Here is a 24,672-nt window from a genome sequence, read left to right as displayed (position 1 = left end):
CAGCATGCTGAAACTGAAAACTCTGCTCAACTCAGCACACCTAATCTATTCCGCAACAAATTTTGGCACGGAAATATATCATGTGCTAATCTCAAACGTGATAAACAATAGCATCTTACACCATTTCACCAAGATCAAAGTTGTAGGCTACTTGGCAGACATCACGATCCTAGAGCCATAAAACTGTTTGCAACTACAGTACTCATGCTAAGAACTCAAAACACTTCATGGTGAATGAAAACGAAATGAAAGTCAAGGACTTTATTCGGTAAGAAACAGTAAAACTATACAAAAAAACTTGACCTACTGTCGTGCTAGGCTACTTCGCCAAATTCCTACCAATAACGCCATGATCAAACAATAAAAACCAAGCAATTGCAACTCCATAATAATGATAAAGCTTTGGTAGAGAGTTCGCTTTGTTGAACAGTATGTGCATAATAATGATACGCAACCAGAACCGTTGACAGTGGAGTCCAGATGGTATTTTTGGACCCTGGACGATTTTAGGGGCCTGTAACCGTTGCATGGGACAGAAAACTTGAAAAGATCACCACATATTTTAGGGATATAATTTTCTTATATTTAAGATTTCTCATAGAAATGCTTTCATTTGGGGCCCGAGGATCTCATTGGTACCGGACCCAAGTTGTCCTCTCAACGGCCCTGTACGTAACAATGCCGTACTCAGTCAGGTTAGCAGAAGTGTAAATTTCAGCATCATCTGCCGTGTCATCAAATAACCGATTAAATAAGAAAGAGAATATTCACGAGGACGTAAAAAATAATATGAGATGACAACTCCACGCTATGATACGAAATTTGAAGTGATCAAAAGTTTACTCTAAAGTGGTTGTTTTAACTGTCACGGTGAAGTTTCAAGCGGTCTAGCCCCCAGTAGCTTTGCACAACGTGAAGGCTGCTGCAACTTGTTTGGAGAATATATATAGCCAGACGTGTTGGTGACAATACGCACTTCAAGTCAGATTAAATAACTGATATGATGAAGTGAGATAAAATCTTTTAAACAATAAATTCTCAGTGATGAAACAGTGTTTGCAACAAACGAACTACAAAGCACTTCCATGTCTCTAGCGTGTATCTTCTGTCTATCTACTTCTGGGTTGCATGCTGAAATTGGTCTCCCCCAAGTTAGTAGTAGGTGAAGAAACAATGGTAACGGGAGTGCCGGGAGGTCCACTAACTATTAGGCCAGCTTGAGGGGTGCTTATTTGGATATTCATCTGTAAAGAAATTCAAGGCAATGAATTCTGAACGCGAAGTTGGAACTGAATAGTAAATCCCAATAAGGACCATGCATTGATACACGTTTATAGAATGTATTTAATACACAACTACTTTGGTTAGGTCGTAAATTTGCAACATATTGACGTTTAACAAACGAAGCATATTTCGTTTCAAACGCAGAACGAAACAAATTTTTCACTCAGAAATTATTACGAAACAAAATTAAGAAAAGGAATCTCGCTTCGAAAAGAACTATTTTTGCTTAGCCTTCGGCATTAACGAGGTGGCCAGTTCGTTTCTCTCAGCCGCCTTTCTTTCAGCAACTAGACCCACCCAATTTATTATACACCCACCCTGGGTAGAAGTGAGTGATTTTTTTTCAAGAACCAGCTTAAGCTGGGAGTCAACCAGGATTGCATGATTGGAAAGAGAGCGTCTTATCCGCTGCGCCATTTCACCACCATGTTTGACATTGCTCTTCTGTAACTTTCTGACAGTAATCCTGAAATGAAACGCAGACAACGCAACTCCATATCGTACTGTCAGCTGAATGGGCAATGGTGAGAGCAATGTGTGGGATGAAAACAAAGAGGGAGAAAAAAGACTGAAAAACTGATGGATATGCTAAAGATGTAGGAGACTGCAAGAACAACTTGCAAATGCAAATGGAGTAAGATGGTATGGGCATGTACTAAGGAGAGATGAAGCTTTTTTAAAGCTAAAATTCTTTAATTTACTTATCTTTTATGTTGCTCTATTTAAAATTACCACTCCTTAAAGTCTTTACTATACCTGCACAATTCACATTTTCTACTGCTTCACAGTAGGGATTTAGAAAGCGTTTCACACTTTGTCCTTCTATTAATTCGATTAATCTTATAAATTCACAGCCTCGTTAGTTAGTGCAATATGGATTAATTTAAGCGGTCTCATTTGTTAGACCATTGATTGTCAACCTGGGAGTCGCAACATTCACAGGGTGGCAAGCCGTTTTTTCAGGGGTTGCGAGGCACTTGAAAATCTAGAGTATCTTTTTAATAAGAAATGTTTTTCGCAATCGACTATTTCTCAACCTGGGATTACCCTATTGTTCTTCTTCTTGCGTTTGAGTATTCCACGTTTAATAGCAACAGTGTTACTCCGACCCTTAAGACAGATGGAACTGCATGCACTGAAAAGTGCACTTGCTCAACATCAGGAAAATGAGTTCCTCTCATTGGACACCGGGGCGGAGGGTTTATTCATTTATCGACCCCGGTGCTTTGTGAATTGCGGACTTTTCGCTTCAAAAACTTGAGTTATCAGGACTCATCACGAGGAGGTTGACATTCTTTAGGAAGGCATTCTATAATTTTTACCCAGTTCTTGTACGTTGCTTTGTGGAGACTAAATTTAACCGGTAACCACGCTATGGTAAAAAGTGAAATTACTTGGAATGCTATGTTAAATATGAATTTTTCAATATTGTTGCTAATGGCATTGAAAAAACTCAGTGTGCACGTTTTTAACTAACAGTGACCTGTAAGTAGCATCAGAAAAATACAAAACGAAGACTGTTAATAACGAACCTCGACCCAGTACGCTCAGCACAAGGAACCACTCTTTTCAGAGAGCGGCAGTTCCACTGTCAACAAGTACCGTCATCTTACCATCTTACAGCTGAACAGTGAACACCGAGGGCATCACATCCAGCAAAACTGATGTAATCGAGCAGCTCGCTCATAAGAACTGAACTCTGGTTATCCTCCCCCACGAGACCCACTGCACTTCTGCAGACAAGCTAGTAATTCCACACCACTCACTGTGGGTCTACCCAAAGCAGGAAACATGGTCTTGTCACGTTTGTCCATAAGAGCTTGAACTGGACGCTTGCAAACTCCTCCGCCAATGAGGGAATAGAATGAGTTTGCACGAGCATTGAAAATTACATCATCAATGTATACAAGCCACCATCCTCACGCCTAAACCCATCATCTATACCCGCATTCCCCTCACCCAGTATCTACGCTGGTGATTTAACAGCCAGCATGCCGACTGGGGTTACAAGTACATCAACAGCGATGGAAACTGCCTAGCTGCTTGGGCTGCGAACAACCTTGCCCTCCTTTACAACCCAAAAGATCCAGTCAGCTTCTGCTCCAGACGGTGGGGAACAGGCACTAACCCCGACCTGGTCTTTGCAAGCATGGACACAGACAGCTCTCTTCCTGACGGACGTGTGATGGAGAAGTCCACACGTTCCCAACACCGACCTTCGCTTATCACTGCCCCTATGTTTGTCTCTCCCATCACAAGTGCCCCAGCGAAGCGATGGAACTTCAGAAAGGCCAATTGAAATCGATACAGCCATCACCTTCTACCGCCAATGTGGATGAGGCCTACTAAGACTTCTGCTTTGCCATCAAATCCACAGCTAAATAAGCTATCCCTCGCGGCCGCAGAAAGAACTACTCGCCGTGCTGGGATTCAGAGTGCGAAACTTTATACCACTCCTATGTTCGTGTCTCACCAGGTGCTACTTCTATCTCAGCCGTAACAACACTGCTCGATCGGCTGGACTCACGGAAGCTAGAGCGATAAAAAGACAATATCAACACTATCGACTTTACATACTCTAACCGGATAGCATGAAGTACAGCATGCCCTTCCCCCGCCAATGTCCTGTTACTGCCAATAACATTGAATCACAACTAGTGAAAAAAGGACCTATAAAACAGGCGATCGCAAAGTTCTCTAAACTTGTAAAGAGGGAAACGTTTAATCTCTGGAAAATTCCAACACCAGATGAGGAAAGCGTTTCTGGTGAATTAACATCAGATGAATTTATCGCTGCCCTCCAATCAAGTAAGGCCCCTGGTCCCGACAAGACCTTCCCCCAACTTGCACTCCATGCTGACTTGGCTGCGCAAATTCCTGTCTTTATGCCTATGCTAACTCAAAATCCTCGAAATCTCCAATCGAACCAATTATAAATCCATTCTTGCCCCGAGAGCAAGCTGGTTTTCGACGTAGATGATCTACTGTAGACCAAGTCACTCTCATGACTCAAAACATCGAAGACTGCTTTGAGGCAAAGAAGAAGGTTGGTGATGTGTTTCTTGACCTCAAGGCCGCATACGACACCGTGGTCACCTTTTTCTAATCCCTTTGAGGTGACTTGGGTGAATTCTATATAAATTTATCTTACATAGCGTTACGAGAAGCGACTGCTTTCCAACTATTATTATTTCTTTATTGTTTTTACTCCACTGGATTGAAATAAACGGATGCTTGATAGCGGCATTCCTTCTTAGAACTTGAAATTGCTACTGCTCATTCAGAGGTAAAAGAAATGGATTAGAGGAAAAAATCATTGAAGTGAGTAATTTTCTTTTCTCACGTGTTCAAACTTTGGTGGTTGCCACAGCACTAAATGAGGTTATCAACGCTCAACCCAAACTGAATACCTACAGAATCTTGGGCATCAACCTACTGTGTTGCCTTACTGTGACCCCAAGCAACCTAACAGTTTCCGCTCAGGACGAGGTGGATCACACAACTAACTCTGATCTGGCCTTTACCATTATCAATCTAGCTGGCCGAATATCACAACAAATCAACCTCGACGCCTTTCCAAAATCACAACACCGATAGGAAGCAGTTTTCAGCAAAATGATAGGAATAAAAACCAAAGATGGCAACCGATTGACGAACCGTCATCTTAACCAGCTTTTGAGTACTGTATCTTCCAAGACTACCCCTCGTTTTGGGAAACCGATTAAAACTCACAGCAAAAATCAAATTTCATATTAAATTGCTTTGCTTGTGTTTGTTTTATAGAGATATGTTCTTTCATGAGTTGTTTTCTTTTGTTGCGCCCTTTTCAAAATTTAGGTTTTGAATTCGGCAACCTCGCCATGAAAGGTTGAAAGCCACTGATCTAGATTATTTAACTTTATGCTAAACAAATGTATCACCTCAAACACAGCTGGCTAATGGGGTGCCTTGACTTTAGTTGCCAGGAAGACTGTTCTGATAGAGAGAAAGAGAATTATGAACGCAGTAACCACAATAAGCAACACGTCGTCAGTCAGCAATAAATTAGGTGGATATATAGGCACAGGGGCACCAGGCAGGTATGCTGTTTTCGCCAATGGAGAAAATCAGGGCCAGGGTTGCTTTCCGCTAAATGTAACCTGCACTTCATCGAATGGAAAACTGTTAGGCTGCTTGGGGTCACAGTAAGGCAACACAGTAGGTTGACAGTAAATTCTTCTTCAACTTGTACCCGCATGACGCTTCAGCAAGACGACGAAACTTTACCTTTTTTTGCGTAGTGACCGCGTATGCTAATTGTAAATCCTAAATTCGCGAACCATTATAATTTGGCAGTTTGATTAGACATGGCTACCATCACAAACAATATCCACGCCTTCACATACTGACCGATTGTTGAACTTGATTAGCAACCACAACTGACGGGCGCTGCATTACCACAGGGGTTGATGCAATAATAGCTGGAGTAACTTGAGGCTGGGAGCTCCCAACTTGGCTTACCTGCAACACAGCAACGATTATGCCATTTTCAACAACAACTAATCAGAAATGACTGGCTGTCGACAGTCACTAAGTAAAAAACACGACGTGAAGCTAGCACCACAATAAAATATCCCGGTATAGGTGCAGGAGATTCGGGTATGGCTTGTATAAACAATGATATTCAGTATAAGATAAAGGCTTTAATAGATCAACATCGAGGGTCAGTGATTGTGGCAGGTTGTTAGTTTAAGAATGCGCTTTTCTGGTTACTCCTGTAGCAATGCATTGCTCATATATGCTGACGTAGTGAAACAAACATGACGTTAATCCAGTCACGAAAACCCACCCGCGTCATATGAAGCTGTTGTCGTTGCTGAGTTGACAATCCTTGCTGATGGGTTGCTATAGCGCCAGGAGTCACCATGCTTGTTGCAATGGACAACGGAAGTTGTGTCACTTGTTGGGCAATCTGTATGAAAATACAACAAGTTAATACAAAGCATACGATCAACACTTCATTGCACAACATTACTACTACCAACCTGAGCACTATGAGGGACGAGAGTGTGACGGATGGTTGACGCGCCAGAGCTTTGAAGCAGTTTGGTAACTGTCAGTGTGACGGCAGGTTGCACCAACGATGCTCCTTGCTGCAAAACATTCCATATATCAACTGTACATACATACAGGTACACTGTACGTAAACACCGACCACGCAGAGCGGTAAGTAACAATTCACACAATCTGCATGGAAAGCATTACTTCTTCTGCAACAGATTAATCATGTTAGATCAGCAGTGACTTCTTTGATGAAATCCCTTCATTTTGTTCTGTCATTCTTATTCGTTTATAACGTTGGTCAACACAAAACTTGGCACGCTGATTCCAAAAACACGACCAGTTTTTCCTATCAGGTTTTAGTTTTCGAGATATAGCATACCCCTGTGACGCCAAATTTTGTCTAATTTTCATTAACCTTAACGAGACCATGAGAGGTGCCCGGGAAGAAGACGAACTGAGAGAGATGATGTAAAACAGTGGGGTAACTTGTATCGGAGAAACAAAAAGAATAGCGGATGTACGTGACGTGTGGAAGTAAATGACAGCCAACCTTCGGCTCGGAGACAGCACAAGACAATGAATAGTGACCAGAATTTTTCCAACTTTTTACATGTGTGTTGTTTGCAAAACAGCATAGTAACTTCGTGCTAGAAGTAGTTTAGGCAATGCATTGCATATCACTCAAATACATCATGAACGCAAAGAAATGCGTAAAAATGTCAGTTTTTTAAGGTCTATAGGCCTACAACACCAAAAATTGTCTTTTGGGAGACTTTTTGATGATGTGACTGTGAGTTCCTTGGACAAGAAAAGTAACAAATATACAAATTTAGGCTAAATTCAATCAGCTATATCCTAAGAAGCTAAAATAGCTGCAACTTTCATATTTTAGCAACACAATCAGAAGCACATCACTAAAAAAAGATATAAGTTAATGCTTGGTTTAGTCAACGGAAAAACGAGGCAGGAGAGTCATTTTTTGTACTATTTTTTTTGCACTAAGACTCTGTCTAAAATTTAAATGTTGGAGCAAAATTTGTACTTTTGCTTCTATGAAATATTTGTTTTAAAATAATCAAGACATCGATAAGTTACCAAATGAAAACTTCTTCACTAAAGTTTTTATTAAAATCTTCTTTCGACTTCACCAATGATCCTAAAGGATGCGTAATGTGATAAAATAATCAAAAAAAGTATAGCGCATCACACTAAATTGGCAAATTCAAGTTTATTAAAATTAAATTGAAAGAACTTAAATTTTTAAATTTAGTGTGGTGCTGTCAGCTTTTTTTTTATCGATAAAAAATATCTTAACCTGTATGTTAGATAAGTTAACCTGTAAGTTAATCAGTCGATTAGACCAGTGCTCACAAACTCGTTACACTAAACAGATGTCTTTCTCAGAAGCTTATTTGTAAGCCAAAACAGTCTACTAACCAACCAATGACAAGTTTTTAATCTGTAACAGATTGAAATCTTTATTATATTCAGCCACATTGAAATGGAAAGTAGCAGCAGATTTGACACATGGCGGCAAAGAAATAGTTAATAAAGTCTCAAAAATTTCTCTGACAGATACCACAGTTTATCGCCGATGTCTAAGTATAACAACAAACTTGGAGGATCAGTAGAAAAAGGTAAAAAAGTCCCTTCATTCGCCAACCAGTTACATGAAACAACTGATGTAGCCTATATTCAGAAGGTCCTGTGTTTTGTAGATTTGCTGAAACTGCATGTAAAAATATTACAGAGCATTACTTATTTTGCAAACTGTTTGGAGTGGCTGCAACCACCAATTCAATTAGATGATTATATGAAGGAGAAAGCACTCAGAAGGTACTTATACCTTCTGGTGATACCCTTTTTACGGTGAAACAGGTTGTAAAGGTTTTAGAAAGTAATAACTATATTTGATGTTTCGTGAAGTTCGTGTCACCATCAAGGACCGGACGAGCCACCAGAATGTCATAGTTCTTTGTAGTTCTTACACGTAAAGAGGGATCATCAGAAGGTCCTTATACCTTCTGGTGATCCCCCTTTTAGGGTGAAACAGGCTGTAGACTGAGTGTAGAGGTTTTAGAAAATAATAATTATATTTAATGTAATTTGCTATGCTTGGCTTTTTTGCTTGGCACTGAGCACTTTCTGTAGTATTAATTGTTTAAATTGACGAAACATATACATCTCATTTATTGGGTTGTGAATGGAACACAAACTGAGAAATTGCTCGCAAATGTTAAAGTCTGGTGTAACTTCCTGAGAAAAACACAGCTAACTGCTCTGCTTCCGCAATGCACAGAAACGCTAACATAAAAGATTTTTTTGCTAGCAAGTACGTTATGTGACAACCATGTATTCTCGCCATTTTGGAAAGTTCTTCTAGCACAAATAATATTTTTTTGCTGCATCGATGAGAGCCGCAGCAGAATGGTTGAAAACCGCTTGTGGCCCAACGGGCCGAGATTGAGAATCACTGGTGTAAATAACTACAAAAAATTACAATAGATAATTACAAGTTTCAGAAACAAGAAATACTTACAATAAACACACGTCTTAAAATAACTGCGTTCTCCACTCACTTTTCAATTTTGTAAAGGGTTGGTAGAAATATGTTTTCTTAAAAAAAAATTCGAATGGCATTACTAAGGCACATGATTTCAGCAAAAGTTAAAACGTCATAGTAAAAGTTGCTACTTTATTTGAAATCCGTCTTTGTTGTTGTTGTTGGGCCACGAGCTGACTGATCATCTGAGCTTGTATCTGGGGGGTCATCTTCACTGTCGTGCTTCCCCCAGAAACCAGTAGTTGATGAGAAGGAACTGTGGCATATACGGTCTTTTGTGTCTAAAATATAAAAACAATATCTAATGGTATTGACATAGCGAAACAAACTGTTTCTTGAAACAGGCTTTATCAGATTTTATCGCTCTACTTCGTCAAGTCTGTTGACCTTGGCGTGGACATAGGACGTCCTTCACAATAAATCGTGTCTTGAAACCAACATGGCTGATCATTTCAAAACAGCTACCATATCAAATAAGGTGCGGTAAAAAATAAAAAAAGTTTGAAGTTCTAAAATAATGGCCCAGGTGCAAAAAAAACATGTCCTATCCTATTTTTGGGAAGTTTCCCCCAACACCATCCGTGCAACCTGGGGGAGTATAAATCACAGAAGAGCAAATCCATAAAATTGGTATTACTTGTAAACCGTAGATGATAGACGCTTGATTTTTAGCTTTATAGATTCAGAAATATTATAGTTCTATTTCCTTCAGGAGAAATTTTTCTCTGAAATTTGTAGTTGAAAAAAACTTATTTTTTCATAAAATTACAGAAAAGCGACATGTAAATACACAACATAGCTTTATTTCTCTCCTGTTGATCTAAGCCAGAGGTCACCAAACTACGGCCCGCGGGTAGGATTACGGCCCGCGGTAAGTTACCAAACTTTTTGTAGAGGACTGACGTTGCTGTTGAGCTACACGCAACCTGCTAATGATTTTTCCATATTGTTTCTTCTTATGACATCACAAACTTTGTTGTTCAAACGCCAATGTTTCATCAGTGCGATATCTTTGTTTAGGCAAATCATACCAGCCAGACTAGACATCATAAGCAGAAGGATTTGGACAGCACCAGTGCTAAATAATTAACTTTTAAGTTGTGTTGTATACTTTACTCTTTAAAATGACTACTAAAAAAAGAAAAGTAGATTCTGAGTGTCGGGTGTTTAAAGAAAAGTGGGAAGAACAGTACTTTTTGTGGAAGCCAATAATGGTACAGCTAGTTGCCTGATATGTAAGGGAAGTGTTGCCGTTCTGAAAGAGTATAATCTTCGTCGGCACTATGAAACCAAGCATCTGCCAAAATATTCGAAGTTAAAGGGGAATGTACGACGTACGTACTGAAAAGTTTCAATCAATGAAGCGTAGTTTGCAAAGAGATAGAAAGAGATAAACTCACTCAACAATTTGCTGAAAATGAAACGGTCACTCGTACAAGTTATAAAATCGTGCAGAAAATAGTAGAACGAGGAAAACCATTTACTGATGGCAGCTACATCAAAGAGTGTATAATGGAAGCAGCAAAAAACTCGTGTCCCTAGAAAGCCGATTTGTTTGCAAATATTAGCCTTTCAGCCAGTTCAGTTGTGTGGAGAACAGAAGAAAACATAGTAGTACAACTTCGCCAAAAAGCTGAAAAGTTTTTATTGTATTCTCTTGTGCTCGATGAATCTACAGATCGTACGAGTACTTCACAACTGTTAATGTTCATTCGTGGCGTTAATTTGGATTTCCAAGTCACTGAAGAGTTGACATGTATGGAACGACAACTGAAGAAGATATTTTTCTTGAAGTGCAGAAAACCTTACAGAGTTATAGCTTACAATGGGATCAACTTCAATGTGTAACCGTTGATGGAGGAAAAAACCTGGCTGGAGTGAAGAAGGGTCTGGTGGGACGGATCATGTCTAAGTTGGAAGAACTTCAACTCCCGAAAGCCCTGTTTTTACACTGTATTATACATCAGCAAGCACTCTGTGGAAAACTTGGATATAGCTTGTGTGCTGAAACCAGTTGTTTCTGTAGTAAACTTCATTCGGGGTCACGCATTGAATCCCCGCCAATTTCAGAACTTTCTAAAAAAAGTGATTCGGAATATTCTGACTTTGTGATCTCTACACAATCATCAAAGGATTTCGAATAAAGTTATTGCTGTTTGAGGCACAGCTGGAAGCTGGAAACATCTCTCATTTCCACTGCTTAAAAGAATTTTGAGCCGAAACCACAGAAGAGGTTATTCTTGACTTTCCTAAGAAGATTATTACTGACTTGAAGATCTAAGTTTTAGAAAGGTTTTCAGATATTGACAGAATTGAGAGCGACATTCTTCCATTCCAGAATCCGTTTGGTTGTAAACCTGCTGAGATGCCACTTGACCTGCAATTAGAACTCATTGATTTACAAGCTAACGAAGTATTGAAAGAAAAACACAAAGAAGGACAGCTTGTAGAATTTTACCGCTGCCTACCAGAAAATGTGTTTCCAAACCTGAAGAAATTCGCTTCTAAGATGACATCAATGTTTTGGGATTACTTACATTTGCGAGCAAATTTTCTCAAAGATGAAGTATGTGAAGTCGGAACATCGTACGAGACTGATCGATGACCACTTGAAGGCTATTCTTATGGTTGGGTGCTGCACCTCTAAGCCAAATGTTGATGATATTATGAAAGAAAAACGACAATTTCATAAATCTCACTAATTCTGGCAAATACCAATATCAGTTGCCTATGCCTATCACAAATTATTTGAAGTTCTACAAGATTCTAAGCAGTTCTGCTTAGATTCTAAGCCACTGAAATTCTATAATGAAAAGATATATTTTACACACATTTGTTCAGGGCGGCATCATTTTTGCTTTAATGTCAATATTTATTGCTGTAACAATGAATAAACACACATGACATGATGTTTCGACATATCCATATCCCGTATGGATAATAATGAAATCCTACTTAATGACTGTAGTCAGTAAGTTTCAAATTGAGAATGAATAGAAAGCTTGTAATCTATTTTTACATTCAAATCTTTTTTATTTCACAAATGTCATTTGTTTTTCAAATTGAGCAACTGATTTAGCAACCCGATCGCCAGCTTAATGATTCCGCTGTCAATACTTTAATGACGAAAAGTTGCTTCCGAATTCAGAAGAATTCGAATTCCATCTTCACTTAAATTCAAGCTGGAAGATCGTTTTATCACAGTTGAATCATTAAATAGGTACCGTATGCTCATAAGATTTGGTTTGTGAAGAAGAATGCTTCTATGCATTTGTTCAAAACTCTTTATTCCAAAAAGTGAGTTGTGCTACTCAAATTAAATTTCTTTGATGCTGATTGTTGAAACACAGCGACAAAGTGGCTAACTTCATAGCGCACAAAGAGTCCTTCTGAATACCAGTCATCGTCTACATATTCGTAGACAACAGCTCAAAAAAATTCTCTCTGCATAGTACTGGTCTGAACTTTCATCAATAACTTTGTTTGGAAGAGAAATAAACTATTTTTTCTCCATGTGTTGGTGGAAATCTACAACAGGTCGATCAGAAATTGAAAAATCTAGCTGTCTTCTAATCTGTATTGAAAAGCTGAGCTGAAAGCGATTTTTTCGATTATAAAAAAAAAAACATAATGTAGAGAAAGTTTATTTCAATACAATACACACATAATTGACTTCATTTTTTGTTGAAAACTAGCATCCTACAAAATTTCACTTATATTTTGGCCCATCTACTCTTAATTTTGATGGATCTACCATATAGTCATGCTATTGTGTTCGTTGGTAATAACTAGGGCAATCAAAAGTCAATAAAGTCAAAATTTTTCTGCCTTGTTCAAAGTTTATAAAACGTCCATAAACTAAATTTCAGGCCGTCACGAAGTGAGGTTCCAAAGTTATTAAGTAAAAAAAACGTCAAATTTCATGGTGAGGTCAAAATTTTCTTTTAACGTAGTTTTTCTTCTCTCTATTGATATTTTATTAAAGCTACACAGATGCTGATTTTTTTGTTGCAATTTATTTTGCTATTCTGAAATAATCCATTTGTTGCAATTTCTGAGGTAATAATCTTGTTTCGCCCACTACTGACGATTGAATATTAAGTAGGCTAGGCGTGGAAGGGGTCTGCTACTATTCGGTGAGTCCGATTCGGTGAGAGCCTTTTTCGGTGAGAGCCTTTTTCGGTGAGAGCCCTATTCGGTGATTTTTTTGAATTTTTTTTTGAAAATTATCAGGTATCGTAGCCTAATTAAAACCCCTAACCCTAACCTAAAACCCCAAACCCTAAAAACCCAAAAAAACCCCCAAACCCCCAAAAAACCCCATCCCCAACCCCCAAAAAACCCCATCTCCAACCCCCAAACCCCCCAAAAACCCAACCCCCCAAAAAACCCCACCCCCCAAAAAACCCCATCCCCAACCCCCAAAAAACCCCATCCCCCAACCCCCAAAAAAACCCACCCCCCAACCCTCAACCCCAAAAAAACCCCATCCCCCAACCCTTAAAAGTGAATGACAGAAGGTAGAAACTTCAAAGGCGATAATGTGAAACATTACTTGATGTTAAAGTATAATACTGCAGAACCCTCCCAGTAATTTCGGATATTTAAAGACACTCCATATTTATCTTTTGCAGTTTTTCGAGTTACTTTTAGTAGGCTACCTGTTCGTTAGCTGTGGTGTCGTTGAGTCTTTCACATTTTTCTTTTATTTCATTAGATTTCATCCTTACCTAACGGTTTGATTTCTAATATGCTTTGTATTTCCCATTTGGGTTACAAACGCAAAAAGCTATTGGTCAAAATTAGGTCAAATTTGTAAATTATAAAGTCAAAATGTCAAGTTTTTAGGTCAAAAAATTGGTTGCCCTAGTAACAACTTCTACTTATTTCGGTGAACACTGAGCAATTGGCAGCTTTTAGCTTTGCCAAGTCAGAAAAAAATCTATCCTTCACACCATTGAACCAAATTCGGCCAATTTTTACAAATGTATGATGCTTTGCCAACAATGGCTGACAAAGAAAGTGTCGAATCTTTTCGGCTGATAAATGTTTTGATTCTGACAAGGCACTTAAAACCAATGGTGATGGATGAATAAGTCATCCTTGTCTGGAGTTTAATGTTAGAGCTGAGATGCGATCAAATAATACTTTTTTGTGATTAATTATTATCAAATCAACAAGTACCAGTACTTCAATGTCAGACTTTTTTCTCAAACTTTTTTGATTTTCATAAAGTTTTTCGCTTCGTTATTTCACTCCCAATCTCACATGATGTTCTTCAAAGGGAAAATTTGCATCATTGTCATAATTATGGTAAAAACACTATCAATTTCCATTAAAAAGTCTAACCTTTTTAAATGTGACTTTTTAGCAGCATGTTTTTGTTGGATGGAAATTGACATTACTAAATTTGAACACGAAAGATCAACCCAAAGATACTGCTTGCAACGGCTTAAAGTTCTTTCCCACACTACTTCAGATTTTTGCAAAAATTGCCATTAAGATTTTTTCAAATATTTTTTTCCTTGTAAGTAAAATCCCTGCTTGAGAAAGATCAATCAATGTGCCTTTTTTAAAATTCACAAGAAACCTTTAGATTAAGAGAAAAAAATTCTCTTAAAAGTAGATAGGAATGAAATATTTTTGAATCCATAAACTCAAAAATCAGGTTTCCATCAGTTCCGGTTCACAAACCAATTATACGGATTTTCCTACGAATCACACTCCCCTAGGTTGAATGGACGGTGTCGGCCGGGGCAACTGCCCAAAAACGTGATAGGACATGTCTTTAGGCCTAGGCCACCACTTTAGAACTACTCTTTTTTAAGTTCGAAAACTTTAATTTTTATCGCACCTAATATCTAATATCTTGCCTTTCAGTTAAACACCCAGACATGCACGACGTTGAGAGAGGCCTTATGAAACCCACCTGTCTGGCTTGCTGTTGCTGCTGGCTCATCTGGCGATGCTTCAGTAGATGTTGCTGAAGGACAAGTTGGTGAGGAAGCGTCGTCTGTTTGAAACGTAAGTCTAACGTTAAACAAATAAACAGTTCTTGCATCTAATGCAGAGGTTCCCAAACTGAGGTCCGCGGATCAACTGGGGTCCATACAGCTGTTTTAGAGAGGCCGCAAAAAAAAAACTCTTGGTACATTTTTTATTGATTTTGATTCGATATTTCATTAGGGAGCTAATAAGGCAAAAATTTGAAATTCAACTTTAGATCCGCTTATCGGACACAACAGGATATTCTAAGACAGTGATTTCCATCTATTCGCGTACCACTCAGAAATTTCGTACAGTGTACAGTACACGTATCACCTATACCAAGAAAATATCCAAAATATACAATTAAAGCCAAGAAAGTTTAACGAATATTAGCAAAGGGCTTCAAGACAAAAATATTGTTAATATTATACTAAACATAATTCAGCTGTTGAACTGTGGAATAAGTAAAAGACCAATAAATAGGCTGTACTACTACCACCAGTAGCAACATTAAAAACTGAACATTTTTGGCGTTTCTGTTGAACAAACTAGGTCAGAGGTTCTCAAATTGTGCGTCGTGACACCCTGGTGCATCGTTTTAATTTTTTAAGGGCGTCAAACTCAATTGCAGTAATAAAACGCTTAGGCTACAGATATTATCATTCCCTGAAATGTGTATTAGAAATTATTATTACGAAACTGCAGCAATTGATTATGGTTTAACAATCATATCGCTCACCTAGAACCGAACTATGTTATGTCCATTTTTTGCAAAAATCACTTTTTCAACTTTTCTTGGGTTTTGGACATAGCTCTATCTGATGGCATGCTCAGATTTCTCTTATGTCAATTATTTTAGCTTTTAGCCTATGTTAAGTCCAGCAGAAATTTCAAAATTTTCAAACAGAACTATATCGCATCTATTCTATATTCATTTGGTCGCGAGATAAATGAAGGATGGAGATGCAAACAAATGAATAAAAATTACTTAAATTCCTATCGCTGGGAACGCGGGAAGTCCAACAAACATTTCCAAAATCAAGTTGCCTTTAGCTTGTTTTGTTAAGATAGCTAATTGAACTCATCAAACGTACTCGGCTTCTGTATGCACAAATTTGGTTTGCATTTTCGATTCAAGCGTTCATTCTGAGATTTTTCGCTCAATCCCTTTTCATCTACCTGTCTAATTCATCTGCTGGTTTCAGTTTAATCACGTAGATGACTTGCCTTTGCTACGGTTCTGAGGCAACAACCAATTGAAACCTCAGACCGACAACTGGTGCTTAAGGTGCTTTTTAGCTGCAATATTGAGTGTGGAGCTTACCAAGAAAAGCTATCAAATGGATACCAGACAATGCACCAACGGCAATGTGAACTTTTAGTAGTCATGCGCACAAACCGAAATGACTACTTCACCGTGCTGTACAATAAACTGTTTGCGGCTGTTTTGCAATGTTTTAACGACTTTTAGTTAAGTAGCAAAAAATATTTTTAGAAATGCCAGACGGTTGACACGAAAATTGGGCTCATGGCCTTCCAGTCTACTTACAATTTATACCTTCACCAACTGGACATTAGCCTGAATATGGAAAACGGGATCATTGATTCGAGCACCAATTGTAAATTTAGTGATCACTAAAACGTTTAGGAACCAACCGCCTAGATAAATCTCAGAAAGGGTCCGGTTACGAGGAAAAGGCAGAAACCAGAGTTCTCGTGAAGCTATGTGTTAAAAAAAGATATAGAGTGAATAATTTTAGCATTCCCAAGTAGATAGATACAACATAGGTTTTCAGTTGTTTTGCACCATCTAAAAATTACTGTTTGTGCACCAACACCAAATGTGCGCTCCAGGCAACAATCTTGACAACAGTAGGCCAATAACTGACCTGACCACCGGGGACGACTAGTGATTTCTGAGCGGAAGAACTTGAAGTGTTGAGTCCAGTCAGGCTTACAGCTGTGTGATGTAAAACAAATGATTATTTAAAAGCAAGACAATTGTTCAAAGTCGAAGCAAAAATATACATTCAGTTAAAATTTTCCTTAGACGGAACCTATACTGCCAACCGTTACTAGGTTGAAAAACAAAGAGCAACAGTAATACACAGCACTGGTGACATTAGCACATCGATCAAAACCTATGGTACAAGACCACATAAGAAATAATGGAACCGATTAATTGCCTGAGCCCAAATTACATAAGAGTTTGAGAAGCGGGATTTTAGTAACAGAAAGTAAAAGATTCCGTGAATTTTTACATGTCGCTTTCGAGTTTTTCATTCAAGCATTCCCGCCACTTTCAACATAACAAAAGGGCATTGTTACTAGGCATTCAACCAAAGACAATTAAAGCAGATCAACCGCTTTCTCGAGGACGTCCTAAGAAAAGTGGGCTTAACGTGTGAGAAGATCTGCCGTTGGCAGATCTCGTAAACATTCGTTTGTGTTCAACCCCAACAATAAAAAGATAGGTTAAATCGTAGAGATGGACATGCCATGGCTACCTAGAGATACGGTTTGATTTGTCATATTCTCAGTCCGACAGAAGCAGTACTGGTAATCAAAATCTGCAAAATGTGGTAATCAGGCCGAACCTCAGGTAGCTATGGGTTGGTGTAAGTAAATTTATTGAACTAAAAACATGATTACGTTCCACAAAATAACACTGGTTTTATCGAAAATATGAGAAATGGAAAACCCTAGTTACTAGGTAGGTGATATCAAAAATCACATTATGCAAAAAATGTTCATCTACGATGATGTAACGATACTACGCGTAAACAAAGGTATGCGTGCAAGTACTAACCAGACACAGGGACAGAAATTGGCAGGGGCTTTGAAGAGTGTTGCTGCGAAGCTTGCTGTGCTGCGTGCGTTCTGATATGCTGTGCTTGAACTTGCGCTTGGATGGGTGCGATATGCAATTGGGAGGGACGATGCGGGACAGACTTAATCTGAGATCGTTGCTTCATCAACAGTTCCAGTTGATGGGGAGTGACTGAGCGTGTCATCTTGGTCAGCTGAAATTTAACAACCGCAAAATTTCGGTTAAAAAAAAGGCACACATGTAACATAGTCAAACAAAATATTTTAGCACAGACAGTGAGATTCGTTTTAGAGTATTTCAAGGCCCCTCGCTCATTTTCAGCACTGTTTCTTATGATGTCATAATTATGTTTTTTCTAATTCAAGTGGTTGCCATTTTGTAGGAATTGCAAAACACAAGCAAGGGTTGAAATGCACTGTATAGTGATTTCCCTAACCACGAATATTCAGTGAAATAACCCCATATACGAATTTCAAAATAAACAGGCTAATGTTTGTTTCAACTCAAAAACTGAAATGGCACAGGTAAGAAGATTGCGGTCCCTATATCTGCTCTAAAAATTAGACCAAAACCGCTCTTCAGATTGCAGCACTCAGCAAACGTTTGATCTAGGCCCAAACACCTTTCCCAAATAAAATTGAAAACTTTCTGACCGTCTGCACTAACTTTGCTGTAAATTCTCTTCTGGTGATCCTAGAATGACCAGTGAAACATCAATGGAATCGGGAAGTAATACTCTAGCACCATGTGACAAATAAAAGTTCAAAAAGGCAACCGCTAGATGGAGATAGTAAGTTTCGCGGTTCAAGAAATGCGCAATTTTAAGATTGCTCTTTGGCATATCGAGATTGATCTGGTCATGGAAAAGGTAAGGAAGTGTAATGAAGAGTAGCCTTTGCCTAGGATGCAGATATAATTCAGATAATGCATTGGAGAATGTAGAAACTTATTTAAACATGTATATTATACAGGCTAGTGTGGGGACTCGGGGTGTTCAGAGCCGGAGGCAAATTTACAAATGTCTGAATATTGCAAGCTGGTGTAAATTCGTTAGCAAGAGAGGTAGGCGAGTGGTTAGCCTTTTTAAATTTGGCGTGGAAGACCTGGCTTCACATCTATGGTTGTTTAAGCCTGATAGAGTTTTAGTCACGCAGAGCGAATCAAGATATTTGAAGACATCGACAGTGTTGTTTTCGTGTTTCTTCTGCTGTGTTGTTGATTTTAATTTGTTTAATAAATTTCGTATGTCGACTGTTGTGTTGTGTAATGGTATTGATGAGTAATGTCATCACTGCTATTGTGTTCCCAAGTCTTTAAAATGTTTGGATTGATATATCTTCACTAAATAAATAAGAATTAGGAAAATTGCAGATCCCGTGGTAATTTATATCAATGTCCTATAAACCAACATCGTTTTCAGGATCCATTACGCCAAGGTTTGGTGTTTTTTTTCAGATGAAACTATCTGAAAATAATCAGTAGGTATGCAGGAGCTAACCATGTCAAACCTAAGTAAATTTATTCCAAAATAAACGTGCTATTGAAAGATTTCCAGTAACCACGAATTTTCCCAACTGCTCAAATGAACTGTTGTTAGAGATTTGGCTATCAAAAGTATTAGCTGAAATCTTGGCTTCTCGTCTTGATCAACATGGCATTCTTGACTCCAAAGCCAAGATTGCGTTTCACCGTAACAAGGATACAAGTCTAAGCGGTTACTTTGCTGAAGAACATAGCTTTGTATTTTGTAATTATGTAAAAGGCCTTCGTGCCTTGATGGGTGTCGCTCAGTACAAACCCAATGAGTTGCGCTTGCTCATTAATAGCTTTGTTTTGCCTATATTTGTCTATAAGCAATTTATGCATTCTGCAAGTAGTTTAGTAACCTGCTTAGTAAGTCCGATACTGTTGAAGTCAGCTAGTACGTAAACGCACGTTCTATATTCTTCATCTTGCATTCCCACATTTCTTTACATATTGTATTTTGGGTGTGATTATGCTAGAAAACGTTAAATAGCTGTTTATTACATACTTCCAGTTATGTCTATGTAATTAACGACATGACGTTAAATGTCGGTACTCACAACCGCACGAATTGTTTTTGCTGTATCTCAAACACTGGAGCCAATTAGAAAAGAAACAAGTGCATTTTCGGAATCAGGGACTCGAAATACCTCAATATGACTCTTACATGCCGTGCCTTTTAATTATTTTTTTGTTGGCCAGTGTAATGTACAGTACAAACTAACTCAGCAAGAATATAAGTATTCACGTGCTGCAAACCCTACCTGAACTTTCTTGCCACCGACCACAGTAGTAGGAATCGACATAAGAGCGGCAGCCGATTGCTGAGGGGTACTCATCGTCAGTTGCCCCCCTTGCTTAACCTGTAACATGCATGGTGAGACAAACAGCAGCATGAAAAACCAAACATAATCACCAAATATTGTTTGCACGTGTACAAAACTTATAAACAATACGTTCTACCTGTTGCTTGGCCACGGTAGGCTGGCTGCTTTGCTGTTTGGCTTGTCGGATGTGCTGGATGGCAGATAACTTTCCACCTGAAAATAATACAAACCAGATTTTAACTGACGATTCTCGGTGACTTGGTTGAGTGCCCGTCTTTAAATCAGTAACCAGGGTTCGATACTCTGCCGGGTCATACCAAAAATTGTTTTAAAGCGGTAGTGAATCTTATTCCTGCAGTAAAGGTTCTGGTTAATATTGGACTAGGGTGCGCCTCCAATCCTCCATGCTGCACTGACTCGTTAGTAAAGCGCTGAGAGCAAAGCCAATATGTGTTAGATGCAGCAGCATAAAATACTAGGGAGGATTAATTGGCTTAAAACAACGTTAAAAATATTGTAAGACTGACCCAAACATCGTTCTAGTATTGATTTTGCGGTTGTTTTTTTTTGTCGTATCCGGGCGTACCCCGGTGGTTGAAGATTTAGATTAAGTGGACGGGAAGGCAAGGAAGCCAATCTTCGTGTCCACCTTCGATTTTGCGGTAAAACAGGACAAATTCTCAATAAGATTTGTGTGTGCATAGTTATCCGCATACACAAAAGCATGGTATAAATGCGCATGGTTTGCGTGAAGCTGGATATATTTAAGCCGTGTAAATTGGCCAAAACCTACCTCTAAAACGAAATCGCATTCATCTTACATTAAGGTTACTGGACAAGCATTGCCAAAAGCTTGCTTCAATGTTTGTGGTATGATGCAAAACATTGATACACGGCGTCCAATTATACTTTTAGCTTCCTTTTTATCTAGTCATTACTATTTTGTTAATAATTTTGCGTCAAAAACAAATTAGTATCAAAATTGCAGTTTGTCGGTGTATTTCAGCTTTTTATTCACCCCATGGCCTGAATTACTGGATATAGCACAGTGTGTGCAGTATGTATAAGAAACGCAACTTCAAATCTTCCATTTTTTTGGCAAAAATAACAATTTGTTATAACTCAAAAACTGGACCTAAATAAATAAATCTGAGGTCAGGTGCTTAATGCTTATTCATCACTCCAAAATTACTCTAAATCAGTTTTCAAAGTTTATACAGCAAAGATCGTGTTGACCAGTGATTTGTTTCACAGCACTGAAGAGATCCCTAAGATCAAAAGAGTTGGCCTCTGTCTGCAGTTAGTATTTTGTAATGCCTTATTAAGCATTTTCTGTGAAATCACAAAAAAGAGTTTTAAAGTAACACAAATTATCGTTGTTTATTTATTATTTGTTGCAGAGTATATTGAAGAAGCCACACTTGTGTGGCGAAAGGCTCTTTCTATTAATAAATTGATTTTTCTGATTTGGTGTGATATTGTTTACTTTATTTCACACAAATTGTTTGCAATTATGTCACGCTTTTGCACATGCTTTTACATAATCTAGACCAGAACAAGTTCAGTAGAAAATAATATTTGAACTTTAAATGCCACAAACTCAAAATGACGTCAACACAACAGGACTCAATTTTACGCGAAAAGTTATTTTCACAATTTTGGATGAAAATTTCAACTTTTTTTCCCAAAGGTCTCGAAATATACTGTTGTAAAGTATCTTAAAATCAGGGCTAAATTTGAATTAGGAATAAAAAGCCAATTATCCCTTAACCCCCCCTCCCTGGTTATAGCATATGGTATTACATTTTACATACTCGGAGGTGGGCAGTAGTGCGTTACTATTTAGTAGAAGTTCTCCGTTAGAAAAGACGTGCTGAAGCTAAAGCGGCAGGACTGAGCGACTCTCATTTTGAAATGGTCATGTTTTTGAAAAGTAGGCTACGTAACCATAAATTTCACTTAGAACGTGTTTTCTATAACGACGTTGAAATGGCAGTGTAAACTGGTTTTATTTTTTGATATCATTCGTTTTGACGCCTCAAAGTGCTTCCTGTGTCAGTTTAATTTAGGATAAAAGTAGTGGTAGCACGCGCTATTTTAGTCCGAGTAGCAGGCTAGTTTTGAAGTAGCGGATGCTAGCCTCTGTCCATACTGTATCTTCCTTCATGTGATAGCTTACATTACCACATACTAAGTGCTTTTCAACAATATGATTTTCCATAGATTCACTGCAAGCTATGGTGTGTAAAGTCTTTAAAATTTGTTGCATATGTGGTCATGCGTCTCACCATCAACAGGGAGGGGGAAGTTAATTTTAATTTTAGCCCTGATTTTAGAATACAACAGTAAATACAGTAAGACGGTATTCCAAGACGTCTGGTGTAATTTTTTTGAAATTTTTGCCAACCCCCCCCCCTACCTTTTCGAGTAAAAAAGCCTTTTATTGCATAGATGTCATATTTTGTTTATGGTAAGGTTCAAACGTTGTTTGCTACTGTACTAAAACACGTTAAAAATCTTGCAAGACAGCCGTAAACAGTTTTTTGGTTTCATCGTAAAACACGGTAAAAGGGTCATTTCGATTGTTAGAAACGTTAGTGATTGCAATGGCCTACTTGTAATTATCAAACAAGTCAAATGTGCATCTACGGATTACATTGTCAAGCTGGCTGGTCTCCCACAGGTTTACCAAATGCCGTTGTGTCAAAGCTCTCCAAATTTGGCTGGTGGAAGAAAAAACAATCAGGGGAATATGGAAGGCTTCAATAAAAGCAGTTCATTCATGCATGTTGCCTAAAGTGCATTGTGAGGGAATTTAAGGAAAGATATTCTGAAAGGTTACTTCACAGTATCATTGCATTTTCTAGTGTCATTTTGATAGGGCTTTCTCTACAACTACGTCTCGTCGACCCATCATCTATCACGCCTACAACAACTTTGCATTCAGTCTCAATATTGCCGTTGAAGCATCTTGAGCAGCAGTTGTCAGCCTGAGGTTTTCAATTGGTTGTCACAGCAAAAGCATAGTTACCAAGAGCAAGTCGATCTCCGTGATTAAATTGAACAGCAGATAAAATAGATAGCAAAATGGAGAGGGCTTGAGCCGAGAATCTCAGAATTGTCTCATTAGTTGTAATTCATCGTAGGACCAAAGTGGAATCCAAATTACATGTAAATACGCTAAGTTTACTTACGGGCATGATAAAAAAAACGTCATATTTTTCAGACAGAGGTAAATTTGGTCGAAATGAGTTGAAATTTGAACTGTGGCGTTTTTCATAAAAATACAGCAGGAAAAAAGTAGGAACAATCGGACCTAGTTCAATGTTTTCGGAAACGCCTGCAACACCCTAATGGGCATGTTTTGCGGAGAGATGAAGATGATGTTTTGAGAAGATTGCTTGAGTTGCGAGTGGATAGTCAAAGGAAGCAAGGAAGACCCAAAAAAAAAACAAGTGGAGGAAAAAGCAGCAAGGTCAACTTGACAAGGACGCTTTGGACAAATGAACGTGGAGGCATGGTGTGAAGGCTATTGCGGAACGTCGCCTGATAGTAACAGGATATACACTATACATGGTGAACAGAAAGCACTTGGACCAACCAACTTATATACGATTTATTAATAGAAAATAAAATTTCATCAAAAAGGTATCACAATGAGAGCTCACAACACTAGGAATAAATTTATTTTCAATGTAGCCGCCTATCACTTGGATAACTCTCTCAATTCTTTATTGGAAGTTTTCGACTGAGGTACATAGCTCATCCTGGGATATTCTGGCCCATTCCCGCAGGAGTGATTACTTCAGAGCATCAACACATGGGTGAGCAACGAAACAGGCTTTTTCCTCGAAACAGGCCTAACGACCACACACAAAAGTTCATGGGATTCAAACCAAAATATCGTTGATGTAGCGATCTAAATTGATTTTAACCCTTTGTTCCACACAAATCAGAAGATACTTCCAAGTTTTGAAAACGGCGGCCCACACCATGACAGAAGACGGCGATAAACTGTTCTCACAGAATCTTTAATATCTGCTGAAGACTTTGCATAAAGTCTATCATTCAAGTGAGCTTCAATTGCGAAAGGTTTTTCGTGTGAAAAAATGATCTCTTGCCCTGCCATACTTGCTTTCATTTCTCTGAGAAAAATCTGTGCTCTTTCAAAGCTCTTTTACTTTTGGAGAGGTGTAAGAAACTGCCGTTTTTTCATCTTGTAAGGAGGCAACTTAAGATCCTTTTCCACAATGGTTCTCATTGAAGTGTTGGTCACATTCATGTTTTTGACCATTTGACGGATGGATCTGTTTGGGTTTCTCTATACCCTTTCTGGACAGCCTTAACCACTTTCTTTGTTCGATCAGTGCAAGGTCTTCCACTCCTAGGACGATCTTCAGATGTACTAAGTTCTTTAAATCTATTCACAACATGGTAAATGGTGGATTTGGCAACTTTTAAGAGCTTAGTGATCTGACAGTTGGTCTTCCCCGTACGATGAAGCGAAATGATCGCTTCTCTTTGGCTCATTTTAGATCTTACAACTAATGCTTACAAGTAGACCTAAATTTTCGAGAGTTTTGCAAGATATCAATAAGTTTAATCATAAAATG

At 38.5% G+C, this 24,672-nt stretch overlaps 1 protein-coding gene across 3 annotated transcripts in view; it reads right to left on the bottom strand.

The window, feature by feature from the left end:
• Nucleotides 1-246: 246 nt before the first annotated feature.
• LOC145770140 (chromatin remodeling protein domino-like) overlaps nt 247-24,672 on the bottom strand; it is a 169,121-nt gene continuing 144,695 nt past the window's right edge. For all 3 annotated transcript variants that reach the window (XM_082581728.1, XM_082581733.1, XM_082581740.1), the window contains 10 exons: nt 20,196-20,272; nt 19,997-20,095; nt 17,688-17,901; nt 16,768-16,838; nt 14,820-14,903; nt 9,022-9,171; nt 6,309-6,416; nt 6,113-6,235; nt 5,674-5,784; nt 247-1,244 (listed from right to left, as the gene is read on the bottom strand). In XM_082581728.1, the coding sequence (XP_082437854.1) occupies nt 1,110-1,244; nt 5,674-5,784; nt 6,113-6,235; nt 6,309-6,416; nt 9,022-9,171; nt 14,820-14,903; nt 16,768-16,838; nt 17,688-17,901; nt 19,997-20,095; nt 20,196-20,272 (1,172 nt within the window). In that variant the 3' untranslated portion in view covers nt 247-1,109. The remainder of the gene's footprint in view (nt 1,245-5,673; nt 5,785-6,112; nt 6,236-6,308; nt 6,417-9,021; nt 9,172-14,819; nt 14,904-16,767; nt 16,839-17,687; nt 17,902-19,996; nt 20,096-20,195; nt 20,273-24,672) is intronic.

The sequence above is a fragment of the Aplidium turbinatum genome, chromosome 1, assembly GCF_918807975.1.
Source record: "Aplidium turbinatum chromosome 1, kaAplTurb1.1, whole genome shotgun sequence".
Taxonomy (NCBI): domain Eukaryota; kingdom Metazoa; phylum Chordata; class Ascidiacea; order Aplousobranchia; family Polyclinidae; genus Aplidium; species Aplidium turbinatum.
This window is presented reverse-complemented; position numbering and strand designations above follow the sequence as displayed.